This window comes from Anthonomus grandis, chromosome 3 (assembly GCF_022605725.1).
Source record: "Anthonomus grandis grandis chromosome 3, icAntGran1.3, whole genome shotgun sequence".
Taxonomy (NCBI): Eukaryota; Metazoa; Arthropoda; class Insecta; order Coleoptera; family Curculionidae; genus Anthonomus; species Anthonomus grandis.
This window is the reverse complement of record NC_065548.1, coordinates 26,974,496-26,989,257: the sequence shown is the minus strand read 5'-3', so window position 1 is coordinate 26,989,257 and position 14,762 is coordinate 26,974,496. Positions and strand designations below refer to the sequence as shown.

General features: G+C 34.2%; 1 protein-coding gene across 3 annotated transcripts in view; it reads right to left on the bottom strand.

Moving 5' to 3' along the window:
• Positions 1-14,762, bottom strand: part of LOC126734603 (neutral ceramidase) — a 294,220-nt gene that overhangs the window by 66,751 nt on the left and 212,707 nt on the right. For all 3 annotated transcript variants that reach the window (XM_050438295.1, XM_050438294.1, XM_050438296.1), the window contains exon 10: positions 10,181-10,414. In XM_050438295.1, the coding sequence (XP_050294252.1) occupies positions 10,181-10,414 (234 nt within the window). The remainder of the gene's footprint in view (positions 1-10,180; positions 10,415-14,762) is intronic.

Below are 14,762 nucleotides of genomic sequence, written 5' to 3'. Positions count from 1 at the left end.
ATCCGCTAAATAATACTAAATCGGAGAGAAATAGAAATATTGAAGTCCAAGTTACAAATATTGACTTCAATGTCAAGACACTCCCGACTAATAAAACTCTAAAGCAGGTACTTGTATCTTTCTGTAACTCTGACATATTAAACTTTTTATTATTAAAAGGAAAATCGAATAATCTTGACACCGGAATTTACGGTGTAAGTGGTAATTTAAAAAAGAACATCCTTTAAAATCCGGATCTGACCATTTGCTCAGATCTATGTTTATACGCGCGACCTGTGTATGAAGTGTGTGTAGATTGTCTATGGGACTATTTTTTTCTTAAGTTTATATAATAGTGTTACAAATTTTATATTTATGATTTAGCTTAAAAGTTACTGGCAGAAGGTAAACATAAGCGCATAGAAATAGCCCGATCTACTGTTGGAAGATAGATACTATAAAAGATTAAATTTTAATAATAATTACATCTTTGCAATTTCTGCAAATTCAACATCTGTGATGTAAATGGTGATGAATTTGTAAACATAAATTTATATTATGGGGTCAGATCGGACTAATAGAACCATAAAAGAACTCTTCTATTTATATATAATCCAATAAATAAATTTAAACTTGATACTAAGGTCAACGCCCAAGCAGACTGCTGCTTGGAAATATTATCATCAATTGAGAAATTATGCAACAACTGCTATTGCAAATATAATAAAAGTCTTTTTCCAAAATGTTTTGTTAGCAAAGATTTGACAAAAAAGTGTTTAGTTAACTGTACACGAGCTATTAAAGATATTTCTATAGAGCTTAGTAACGCAAAACTTATCAATAATTATTTTTTCAAGTCCTACACCCATTTTTGATACTTACTACTCAGATTACTAGAAGTACCATAAAAAGTTTTATGTTACTAATTTCGAATTTCAGCTAGTAACTATTAGTGATATACGCGCTTATTTTTTAAAAAATTAAATCCAAGGCTGATGAAACTAATGAAATATGCTTGTCCATATTATTAAGATGTTGCTGAATTATTTTAACAACCCATATTTTTAATTACAGCATTAAAACACTCACGTGTGCTGTAACTTAAGAGTGATCATTACCGCATTACTTAAATATTGAACAGGTTGTGCCACAGGCATGTATTTTGGGTTTCCTACTCTTTGGTATTTACACATACCAACTAATTTTAAAACTCAAGTTTGTTACAGTTGTTACAGGATTAATTACGCTTTAGACGGGATCTGGAGGATCCTAACTTTTATTCATTTGGTTAAAATATTTAAAAATGACTTTGTTTTAAATTTTTCTTTCGAAACTTTATAGAAACATTAAATAGTAGTCCAAAAGACGTCTGGGCGCAAGACCGGAGATTGAGAAGCTTCGCTCGTTACTTTATGGGTTTAGCCGCTATGGGCCCAATCAAAGCCCATACGTAGATCACTAATAAGCAAACCATAGAGTGCCTGGTAGAAAGTACAAATACGGGCCAAATCGTAATAATTCGACACGCGGCGCCACTGGCGTCTGCTTTAGTAAACCGGTTGACCAATTCAATTGCCGTGAAATCTTCTCCATGCACAGCATATTGTAAACAATAACAAAGGATTAAAATGGTGATAATATTGATAGTGGTTCAATGAAAAATATTGGCGAATTCCATTAGGAGTCGAAGGCAATTGTAATTATTATGGTGGGTCTCAGTCAGCAGTCTCGTACTTAAAGTTACGAAAAAAAAATTTAGAACAAAGTCATTTTTAAATATTTTAACCAAATGAATAAAAGTTAGGATTCTCCAGATCCCGTCTAAAGCGTATTTAATCTTGTAACAACTCCCCCTCTTCCCCCAAGAGAATTACCAGAAAAGAAATTCTCATGCGAAGGAAAGTAAGCATCTAACTGGGAGGGAAATTAAAATATGTGCGAACAATCTTATTATTTGAAAATGTCATTCAAGCATTAAAATGAGTCAGAAAAATGAAAACTTTAAATTAATTGACTTATGAAATAATAATACTATAATAACCAACGAAATACCAAATAACACAAAATTTCTAGTAATTTCTGATAGAATTCCTAATCGGAAATCCAAAACGCTTCAAGTGGTAGGCCTTCACCACAAGAAACTTCACTAGAAAGAGAAAAACAAACAAGGTAGCTACTATCCAATAACCGCAAAAACATCAAAATACCCAATCCGCACAGCTTTGAGGAAAGAAACTGGAGAAAAAGAAATTATATTAGAATTGAAAATTCAAAAGAACTAATAAGTAAAACGCAAAAAAAACATACGTCCCGACCAGTAAGCAAAATCGATAGTCTTATCGGAATCGGAATTAACGAGTAGCTCTTATTCTGGGATCTTTTTCAAATCTTTAACATGCCAAGCACCCTTAAACTTGCGCTTTTCGTCAATCAGTTCATAGACTACCGGAGGTAACTTCTTCTTTAATGTAAAGGGACCCAAAAATTTTGGTGCGAGTTTGGAAGTAAAGTTTTTACTAGCATCAGATCGTAATTTTTGAGATAAACTCGCTCACCGACCTCAAAACTAATTGGTCTTTGTCGAAGATTATAACGATTCTTTGATCTTTGATGCGCCGCTTTTAGTCTTTCCTCAACGTCCCTATATACTTTACTTAATTCACGTGAACGTGCCATAAAGTCGCCAACCGTGATACAGGGGAACATCCCTATTATTGTGTTGGTCGCCCGAGAGCATATATTCTCTGGAGAAATTCATAAAATAGGGAGTGAGCCCGGTGGCTTTATGCACCGAAGATCTTATGGCCGAACCAACCTTAGGTAGAAGTCGATCCCAATTCTTATGATTATCCTCAATATAACAACTCAACATGGTTTTAAGGACTTGATTCACACGCTCCACGGGGTTGGCCTTGGGATGATAAGCCGGACTATATCGGATATTGACCTTATATTGCTCACACAGTTTGGAAAAAGTTCACCTCGAAATTGAGCACCATTATCGCAAATAAGAGAGTGGGGAACACCGAAAATGAGAAAAACTTGTTCCTCTATAAGACGACAAATCATAGGGCCTTAGCTGAACAAAGAGGGAAGAACAAAGGAAATTTAGTGAAGGTATCCAAGACAACCAATACGTATTTTTACCCCTGAGTAGAACGAGGCAAGGGCACAAAAAGATCGACGCTAATCGTGTTCCATGGCTTCAAAACTTGAGTTTGTTGTCCCATTAATCCGTGTCGCTCCCGGAGAGGCTTTTGCGAGATACATTTGGCGCAATGCCTAACATATCGGAGGACATCAGCTCTCATTTTTGGCCAATAATAACGACGCTTCAATCGTTCATATGTCTTCATGACACCACCATGACCAGCCAAAGGATGATCATGATTTTCTTCCAAAATTATACGTCTTCGATCCTTGGGTACTACTTCCTTCCAGAAATTGTCATCATCTCGAAGAGACGGGTAAGAACACTTCACATACTTTTAAAGTAAATTTCCTTCAATTCGCCATTGGGGATAATTAATAGGATTCTCTACGACCTGATTAAAAACTCTTCGATACTACTTATCTGCAACTTCTGGTTCCTGGTTTACACTCAATTTAGCAATCTCTGGCACAGCTCTACTGAGAACATCCGGCACAACATGATCTTGGCCCTTTCTATGAATAACCTTAAAATCGAATTGTTGCAACCCCAATACCCATCTGGCAAGCCTTCCTGTTGGTTCCTTCAGACTATGAATCCATTTCAGACTATGATGATCTGTTATCACTTTAAAGGAGTATCCCTCTAAGTAGGGTCGTAATTTCTCGCAAGCATAAATAATGGCCAACAGTTCTCTCTCTGTGGTGGAAAAATTTTCTCTGCTTTAGACAGAGATCGAGATATGTAATAGATAACATGTTCACCATCATCAAACTCTTGAGATAATACAGCACCGATCCCATATGCTGAGGCATCAGTCTGAACCAAAAAGGGTTTCGAGAAATCAGGACAAGTAAGTACAGGACTGGAAACTAACCAATTTTTGATGTTCTGAAACGAATTTTGACATTCTGGGGTCCATTTCCACTTTTTGTGTTTACAAAGAAGAGCAGTAAGGGGAGAAATAACGGTCGAGAATTGGGGAATAAAGCGCCTGTACCAGGACGCCATACCGATGACACGTCGAATTTCGATGGTGTTCTTTGGGGTCGGAATGTTCAATACGGCTGTCACCTTATCCGGGTCGACATGAAGTCCATCTCTATCGACAACATATCCTAAATACTTAGGTTCGGATCGACAAAATTTACACTTATCCTGAGAGAGAGTTATACCGGCTCTATGAAATATCCGGAAAATCTCTTCCAAAACCTCCAAATGTTGCTGAAAAGTCTCAGAAATACAAATTACGTCATCTAAATAAACAAAGGCATGTAGCTCCAAATCAGCTCCCAATAAGGTATCTACCAATCGCTGCCAAGTTGCAGGGGCATTCGTGAATCCAAATGGTATTCTCTTAAATCGATAAAGTCCCCGACCAGGGACAGAAAAACTAGTTTTATCACGTGAATGCTCATCAACCTCGATTTGCCAATATGCAGAGTTAACATCTAACGAAGTAAGATACTTTGCATTTCTTAATTTGTCTAAAATACTATCAATAAAAGGAATCGGATTAGCATCCTTAGCCGTAACAGAATTTAGTTCTCGATAGTCCACGCAAAATCACCATTTACCATTACCTTTCGGTACTACTAAGGCAGGGAAAGACCAGGCAGATTGTGATGGCTCGATAATGTCGAATTGCAGCATGTTATCAACCTCCTCATCGATAATCTTTAGCGTGGCGGGTGAGTATCTATAAGGGCGCAAACGAATGGGTTGGGCATTAGCAGTATTAATCTGATGCTTCACTAAATCTGTTCGACCAAGCTTACCACCCATCAAAAAAAAGTATTTTGAAGTCAATTTATCCAAGGCGCATCGCTGTTCTGAGGGTAAAATTTCCTGAGGAATAATAGCTTCAGTGATACAGATTTCCTGAGACGGCACACCAAAATACCAACAACCATTTTGCAAATCAGGAACGACACCAATAGTTTTCCAAAAATCGGTACCCAATATTAAAGGACAACTCAATTTCTTCACCACCAAAACACTGCAAACCGCTACCTTATCATACAAAACAATAGATAAGTTAATTGCGCGAATCACTTTATTAGAACTATGATTTCCAAAATTGCACTGAGAAAAAAGTGATGATAACAATTGTATATCTGAACGTTGTAATATATTCCATATGCTTAAACCAATAGCAGTAACATTTGCTCCAGAATCCAATAAGCCAATAAATTTCATACCAAATATCGAGACTTCGAGATGAGGATCACCATTGCACGTGCGAAGGCGTAATCTAGAATAGGGGAGCGGGGGTTACTAGTCGAGACCCTAGAAATCGAACTGATCTCTCGACTAACTAACAGTTCGCCCTTGGGTTTCCCGACCTACTACAATTTGGACATGAACGGGTAGTCACATTTTGCCGACCGCAACGGAAACAGTGTCGACGAAAGGGTTGTGGACAAGTACTACTCAAATGGCCAATACTACGACAATTCCAACAAACCACCGGACCACGAGAATTCTGAAGGTGCGGTGAAAATTCATTGTATGTACACGAGGGTTTCTTGGTCGCTGATAGATCAACTCAGGCTCGGCGACATTATTAGGGTTTACTGGAGAAGGTTGCATGCGTTGAGTTCGCAATTGGATATTTTCAATCTCCTGTGCTGCAAGTTACAGCTATGTGATATTGGTGAAATTGTGAAGTGCAAGTTGATTTTGCAATGAGGGGAGCAAATTTCGGCGTATAATGCGAAGTTGCATTTCCTCGGATGGAGGTTCACGTAACTTTCGAAACAAGTTTCGCATTTGTGCAATAAAGATTACCGACTTCTCCACTGGACCTTGTGTTCTATTCCTTATATCACACCAAATATCCTCCTTCAGACGATAAATAGGCAGACCTAAGTTTACATTTCAATTCTTTCCATGACCTGATATCACTGCGTATAGATCTATACCAAGACAAGGCTGTGTCCGAAAATAAAATTACTGCACAATGCAGCAGCTGATTCCAAGATATTCCATTTTGAAATTATTGAAAAACTCTTCGCCAGCTCATCGGAACCTAACGGATTTGTGACATCATTAGCATTAGCAGAAGTAAACACAAGTGCATTCCGCTTCAAGGTGGAATTAGATTGTGGAGGGAAGGAATAGTTCATTGATGGGGAATAATAAGAACACGTTATTGGGTTAACTAGATCCTGTGAATTAACGTTCGTAGAAGGAATGGTGTGAAGTGACTGAACTAAATGTGTCGAAGTGTGGTCACAAAAAGTTGGTGCTGTTCGAGCGAACTGAATTGAAGCAGGCCGAAACGAACAAGAGGTACCTGGATTTACAGATACCGTCGAAGGAATTACATTGGGTGAAAGATGGTGTGAGACTTCTGTCTGAGCTTGAGAAACAGGAAGAGAATGATCCAGGAGGGAGTCCTCTCCAGAGGAAGCCTCAATAATAACTGGGACCTGCAAAATTTCCTCTACACTCGTTGTCAAAGTTCGCTTAGCCATTTCTAACCTATCAATAATGGAATTTAACTGAGTAGACAAACTCATTACTTCTTCAGAAAAATCAGGGTGAAATTCTAATAACTTCTTGAAACGACCCTGGATATGTAAGGCCTTAGACCGCAACCTACTATACTCTTTATTAATATTTAATTCACTAAGACCTGAGATAGCACTTTCCAATAAATTACACTTTTCTGTACAAATATCAACTTCGTTATCAGGGTCCAATTCTATTACCTCAAATATCGGCAAGCTATTAAGTTTCTCTAATTTCAAATATAACCTTAAACGCTTACGCTTTTCCATAAGAGTACTAGCAGTGATAGCACCTCGAGATGATAGCTCATACTCAAGCTCGTCCAGCTCCAATTTATTTATATTCATTTTCCCCAAAAATATCTCAGCCAATAACACAAACGAAAAAAATCAATCAAAAACCAATCTATTGTGTATTGTGATCTAACTTGAGCAACTAAGCCGCTAACAAGGTACGGTGCACACAGTGCGACCCATCCTATTCCAAAAAAATTTTTTTTTTTAAATCTGAAGTCCTGGGTTTGTACTGCCCCTAACCTACGTTAAAGTCCCAATGACAGTATAAACGCTTTACTGAGTTGCAACACTAATCACTGTTAGTAAAACCCTCAGTAAGATTTCCCCCAACCTAGAACAATTTATACCTAATAATATATCTATAATAACCATATCTAATATAAAATACTTATCTAACTAAATTTATTTCTATAAGCTCTAAATATCTTTATACCTAAATCACTCTTAAAAAATCTCCAAATTCGGAAAAACAATTCGAAAACAATTTATATTTTCACAGTATTACAGTAAGCATGACCCAGCAGTGCCGATTTTCCCCTAGCCTAGCAAAAGAATTTTGCCCAAAAAATTCAATTCGTCTCAAAGATTTACTATAAGTAATTTATTTAATTAGCTCTGTCGAAGGGCTGTGAAACGTTTATTTGAAACGTTACATTAAAAGAAAATCTTAAAAAGGTTTAATCCTAGTTAGAAAATGAAATGTAAGTAGATAAGTAATCTTCAAACTTTCAAACACCTTATAATATATTAAATCTACCAAAAGGAAATTAAATAAAAAAAAAACTTTCAAAAAAAAAGTACTATATAAAAAAAATCGTAAATCCAATCTCCCCTTCCTTCCTCAATTTCCATAATTTTATTTTTTTTAAATATTTTTGTTGAGCCTTAGTATGGGTATGTTCTAGTGGAAGACACCCCATACTGGTAAAAGAGCACTAAGTGGAATTTTACCACCACCAGCTAACTGTACAAAGTTAGTCTACCCATTGACTGAGTTGGATAACTCCAATGTTTCGCGCCACTGAGTCATCCAACTCCCGCCAAACGCCCACTTTGTAGAGCAGCTTTTTTTTTTTTACATCCGGTATATAAAATTAAAAAAAAAAGTATATGGAAAGCAAAAGGAAAAGAAAAAAAAATCCCCATAATATAAGACAAGTTACTTGGAACCACTAATTTGTTTCACCCTGTAGTATCAAAATAAAAAAAAAATACTTCAAGTAGCTTTTCTACTACTTGTGTACACCACCCTGTATAATTCTATAATAAAATTAAATTAACTTAAAAAAAAAATATGGGATTAAAGTCCACCCTGTATACCAACAAAATTCAATGAAGATTGATTAATTTGAGAAGAGCTTAGTAGAGCTTAGAAGTTAAAAGAGCTGTATGCAGACGATACGCAAACGTATATTCTTTTTAACCTATTAAACAAACCCCATTTCTCTAAGCATTCAATTTCTTCAAAATTTTTTTTTTCGTTCTTATTGCTTATTCAAACAAGTTTAAAGGCAGCAAAATTTTATTATAATTACAGCATTAGTTAAATCTACTTCTTTTCAGATTGAAGCAAAAAGAGCATTGCATATTATCAGCATTTTTGGAGGTTCACTTCGCTTTTTGTGACTATAAAGTATATATATATATATATATATACTTTATAGCATCGATATATATATATATATATATGATATATATATATATATATATATATATATATATATATATATATCTGGACAAAATTATCGCACCACTTGATTTTTAGAGATTTTTTTTTAATAAAGATAAAAAAATAAGCAAACTTATAAGCATTGTTAACTATGCATTATTAATTAACAAAAACAATTATAATATATTTAACAAAACGAGATTTAAATAACTAAATTCAATACAAGGAAAAGCATCGATTTTCACTAACTTCAATTTTGATACAAAAATAAAACAATAGACCCATAATGAATTCTTAATAACGTGTATTGCCACCTCTAGCTGCAATGACCGCTTGAAGTCTTCGCAGCATTCCTCGTATCAAATTATGAAAACTTTCCTGCGGATGTATTCTCACTCCTCACGAGCAGCATGTTCCATGATAAAGCATAAACATAGTTTTTGTCCAGTTCTGCTTTTTATACTAGAAAAGATATTATAACTGTTTTAACTAATATTTATTTTTATTTAAATTTTCTTGACAAAATAATTAGTGGTGCGATAATTTTGTCCAGGAGTTTATATACTTATAACGAATTTCCATTGTACAAGCAAACCTACAAAAAATAATTATATACTATTTCTTCTATAAATTTGTAGCCCTGAAGAAGAAAATAAACATTATCGAAAGCTTGGTGGTGAGTTAAAAGACATTTTATTTTATTTCAACAATAGCCCTCATCAGGACCGATGACCTCAAGGAAATTGTTAAAAAAAATGTTTGTTATTTAACTAGTCGGACTAGGCTAACCTCTCTCTCTATATATACGGGGAAAATCTAATAAAAAAAGGAAAAAATATATTACTCCTTAAATTTGAGGAAAAACAAAAAAATACTATGCGTTTTGAATAGCCAGTAACCTCACCTATTCACCATTTCCGTTTGGCTACTCACCTTCCAAACACCCTGTATATATATGTATGTATATGTATATATACTATAGTGTAGGTATTTATATATATACGCCCTTTTAATTCTTAATTTTTATTATAAATTTGTTTTATACTTTGATCCTCTCCCTTCCATTATTTTTTTTTTAATTTTTAAAATTTGTTATAAATCTGTTTAATGAGTGTGTGATATCCGTTTAAGTAGTTTATTTGTGTTATAATTTATCTTGTAAATAAGTACTAATTACATCTATTGTAGCGCCCTAAGAAGGGCCTAATATAGGCCGAAACGTCGGCATTGTTAAAATCTAAAACCTGAGATTTATTTGACCTGAGCTCCAACTCAACTAGCAAGAAACATGAACGATTTTTGGGCCACAAAAAAAAACAATGTAGTTATTTAAAAAAATTGTTAAATGTTACATAACTTTAAAGAAAGTCCAAAGCAACAAGATATTTAATTTGATTCGTGAGGCAGGACGTGAACCGTACAACCCCGTGTATAAAAAGCCGCCTCACACCCACTCACGTTCATGTTACATCCGACCTCGAGTGTTCGCACGTGATTACGATTTTACTCTACTTTTTTCTTAAGAGTTATGGGTCCTGCGCTAAATAAAAGACACAAAATAACACATACCTGATATTCCTCATAAGTGGCAATATAACTAGTATAAGTATTGCTAAGTCCAGTAAGCACAACTTCAGTATTGGCATCAGCTCCACTAGATATTAGTGATTTCTGCACAGTGTCTCGTAACCTTCTTCCAGACATGGTGGTAAACTCTCCTGGAACTGCTATTAAAGCAAAATTTCCAAGCAGCAATATTTGAGTGGAGACGATTTTTGGCTGCCACGAATAAGGTATGGTAAGCTGAAAAATAAAGATCAATTTAAAATATTCTGTAATTCTAGTAAAGAGATATTTCTTATCAATAACTCTTTGGATGATTTTAAATATTGTTAACTATTTTTTAAGATAAATTAAGAATCTTGCAGTCTCCCTCCACTTATTTATTAAACATTTAGTGATTTCAAATTTTCTACATGTTTCAGACACGGTGGTGTCCATCATCAGGGGGTAAAAGGTTTAAAATTGGTATTAGACATACGAGACTCTAGGGTTTGATTCCATATAAAAAACCCTCTATTTATTATTATTGTTTTTTATTTATTTCATTTTTTAAATTTTTTTTTATTTACATTATTTACATCTGTTATTGACTGTAAATGTGAATGATTTATTTGATTATTGACATATGTAATATCATTATTCTGTATAGGTCATTTATTTTATTAAAATTTCTAGTAAATCTAGTTTATTACTTTTATGGCAGAAATGAAAATATTTGGTGTCTAAAAGAGGATCGAAGTTATGGTTATTGAGATGTATGTGTCTAACAAAATTGGATTTTATACTTGTAGGGCAAAGATTGCGTTTTCTAGCCTTTTCGATCTGTTACAATGTTTAGTAAGACGAGTGGACAATTTTCTACTGGTTTGGCCGATATAAAAAAACGCCACAGTTATCACTGGAGCAGTTTAGTTGATAAACACCCGATTTTTGGTCAGGAGTACGTGTCCTTTGGGTTCACTATAAAGGATTTCAGAGTGTATACGGTTTTAAAACTCTTATTAATAAGGTGAGAGCTAAAAATGTTTTTTAATTTATGCGATGTCGGACCTCAAAAGGGCAGTGAATAATAATTGATTTAAATACTTTATACACTAAATTTTTGTTAAGTGATTTAAATAAATGTCTGTTATAAATTTTATTTATAAGTTTCAGTGGAAAATTATTGTTATTTGCAATTTGTTTAATGATCTTAAACTCAGAGAGGAAGTCTGTCCTTTCTAGAGGGATTGAGAAAAGTCTTGAAAAATACGAAAGAAACGAAGCAAGTTTACGGCTATGTGGATGGTTGGAACTATAGGGGATGGTGCTGTTAGTACTTGTGAGTTTACGATATATCGAAAATTTAATTTTATTGTTGAAGCGTTTTAAATTAAGATCCAGAAAATCCGTAATGATTCTTTTTTTTTTTGATGATTTATTTTTCCTTTATTTCAAAAGTGAACTTTATTGAAGGGTGTAAGGCATTTAGAAAAGTTACAAAAGAGTTTAACTCATTTTTATCCCCTTGAAAAATGACAAAAACATCATCCACGTATCTTTTGATAAAGAAGATGTGGTGAAAAAGAGGACTGTTCTTAATTTTGTGTTCCAAATTAAACATAAAGATCTCTCCAAAAATCTCATCCATTATTCTCTAAGAGACCAACATACAAAATTGACGAAAAACAAAGAAAAACACAAAGTGACTTTGTGTTTTTCTTTGCTTTTCGTCAATAAAGATCTCTGCTAGCAGAGGAGACCAGCTTAAGCCTATAGCGACGCTTGTGTTTTGCTGGTAAAAAGATCTATTGAACTGGAAAAAAATTTGTTGTAGAACTAACTTAACTAAAAGACATAAATTATCAATATGAATTTAGAAAATACTGAAACAGTCCTTAAGAAGATCTCTCACTAACAACACACAATCACCTGGGGGATACTTGGAAATAGATTAAAGACGTCAAAAGAGACTAGAAAGATTTCAGGTGGTAAAGTCAGATCTTTTAATTCACCCGCTAGTTGGGAAGAATTTTTAATAGAAAATAAACTCTTGAAGGAGTAATTGAAAGTAAAATGTAATTCAGCCAAGAGCTGAGTTTATCATAAGAAGAAGAACAGTAGGACACCACAGGACGGATAAGAATATCTTGCTTATGGATTTTGGGAAGGCCGTATAATAGAGGGGTGGATGGGTTGATAGGCGTGAGCTTAAACTTATTAGTCCCGAAAAATTCTAAAGTGTTTGGTACTTGTTCCAGTGTATCTTTAAACTTGATGAAACGTAGTCAACTTAATAAAGTCTATTTTTGCAAATTACAAGTACCATATTTTAAATAAGGCGCACGCTATCTTTTGACAATTTATATGGTTCTTTTGTTCTCAGTTCTTGTTTACAAAACAATTATCGTAGTGTTAATGTGATTTTAATATTCGTTTATCTTAATGTAAGTTTTATGTCTTTAACGTCCAATTATTTATTTGTTAACTTATTAAGCTTTTTTATCATTATTGTAGATGCCATTTTTATTCATTGTTAGTTGTTTTAACCTTTTAACCTTGCCGGAGGCATTATATCTTTAATGGCATTTTATCTTTAATATTATGTATTGACGACAACCCTCAATGTGTGTAAGTAGCTTTAATACCTTTTGTAATTTAACACTTTGAATCTTTATCTTATAAGTTTCCTTGGTTCTTTATAGATCTATGAACATGTTATATGTCCAATACATATAGGACTAATAATTTTTAAATAAAGTTAGTGGAGGATGACCAAAGCACTTTTAGTTATTTTTAGTTACTATTGTTTTTATATAAATATAAATAAGTTAAGTTCGCTGTAGTCTAAACCAATTTATGCGGCTCCTGAGAAAATTTGGTTTAGATAAGGGATAATGTTATATTTCATTTTATTTTTGTATTGAATATTTTATTTCTACACCTCTTATTTTAACTTTTTATTACTTTTATTTTACATATTATTAATAAATTTTTGTCCAGTAATATTTTATATATACACATGCTCAAAATCTATGGATATTTAAAACGTTAACTTTTCTTTTTTTGATAACTATTTCATTCTTACCGTAAACTATGTTAAGCAGTGTAACACGGTTTAAGTAATATTTATTCATGTATACAGGGTGTTCCGTTGATCATGTTACAAACTTCTAGGACAGATAGAAAACGTCAAAAGTAAAACAAAAGTTTATATAAACATGGGTCCGGAAAAGCTTCCTCAGGGAGCTAGAGCTCTTTGAAAATAACCTTTAAAAACTAGTTTTTTTTTAATAGCTCCGGAACTACTTTAGCTACCGCAACCAATTTTGGGTGGTAAATTATTGTTAGTACGTTTATTCTTTTGAACCTACTAAATAAAACAAATATTTACCAGGGGCTTCAGAATCAGGGGGTATTTGGTAAATTTAGGCCCATTTCTTTAAGACTTTAATTTCTGCCCGTTTGGGCATTAGATTATGATGTTCCTATGCTTTTTACATAAAAAAGGTGCTTTTAGTAAAAGTCGGTAAATATCACCGTTTTTGTGGAAATTGACTAAAACCAAACTAAGATACAGCACCTGAATTAATTATTTTAATAATAATAATAATGCTAATTCATTGCCACTGTCAGTATTTTTTAAATCTGTCACTATCAGTATTTTTTACATGATATTAATTCCCTTTTTATTACGGTTAAGTAATGGCAGATTACACTTTTGCTGAATACGCCGATATGCTTTTAATTTATGGGGAAGTTCGATGTAATGGTAGAGCTGCTTCTCGACTATATGAAGAGCGGTTTCCCGAAAGGCGAATCCCAGCTCACACACTTTTTGAAAGGGTCAATCAACGGCTCAGGGAGACTGGCTCCGTTAAAATAAAACGCCAAGATAATGGCGCGCAAAGGAACATCCGAATCCCGGATTTTGAGGAAGAAGTGCTTCAGCGATTTGAAGATAACCCATCAGTAAGTACTCGAGAAGTAGCTGATGCGATGCATGTAAATCATGTTAGGGTATGGAACGTTGTTAATAAACAGCTTCTTCGGCCCTACCACCTGCAAAAGGTGCAATCATTAGGACCCAATGATTTTATGCCCCGCGTGAATTTTTGCCAGTGGTTTCTTGACCGGTGTACAAAAGAACCTCAGTTTCCAAAATATGTTCTTTTTACTGACGAGGCTTTATTTACAAAAAAAGGCATTTTTAATTCTAAGAATAATCATGTGTGGAGTGAGGAAAACCCTTATGGTATTAATTTTAGGAGCTATCAACATAAGTTTTCGGTCAATATGTGGGCCGGCATTGTTGGAGAACGCTTAATTGGTCCAATTATGTTGCCTCCTCGTTTAACGGGAAATAATTATTTAAATTTTTTAAGAAATGTACTGCCAGAACTATTAGATGATCTGCCCCTAAATATACGACAGAACTTATGGCTACAACACGATGGAGCGCCAGCTCATTTTTCTCTTATTGTCCGCAAGTTTATAAATGAAAATTTTGGAAGGCGCTGGATTGGCCGTGGAGGCCCTGTCACCTGGCCAGCGCGCTCACCAGATTTGACACCCTTAGATTTTTTTCTTTGGGGGCATATGAAAAGTC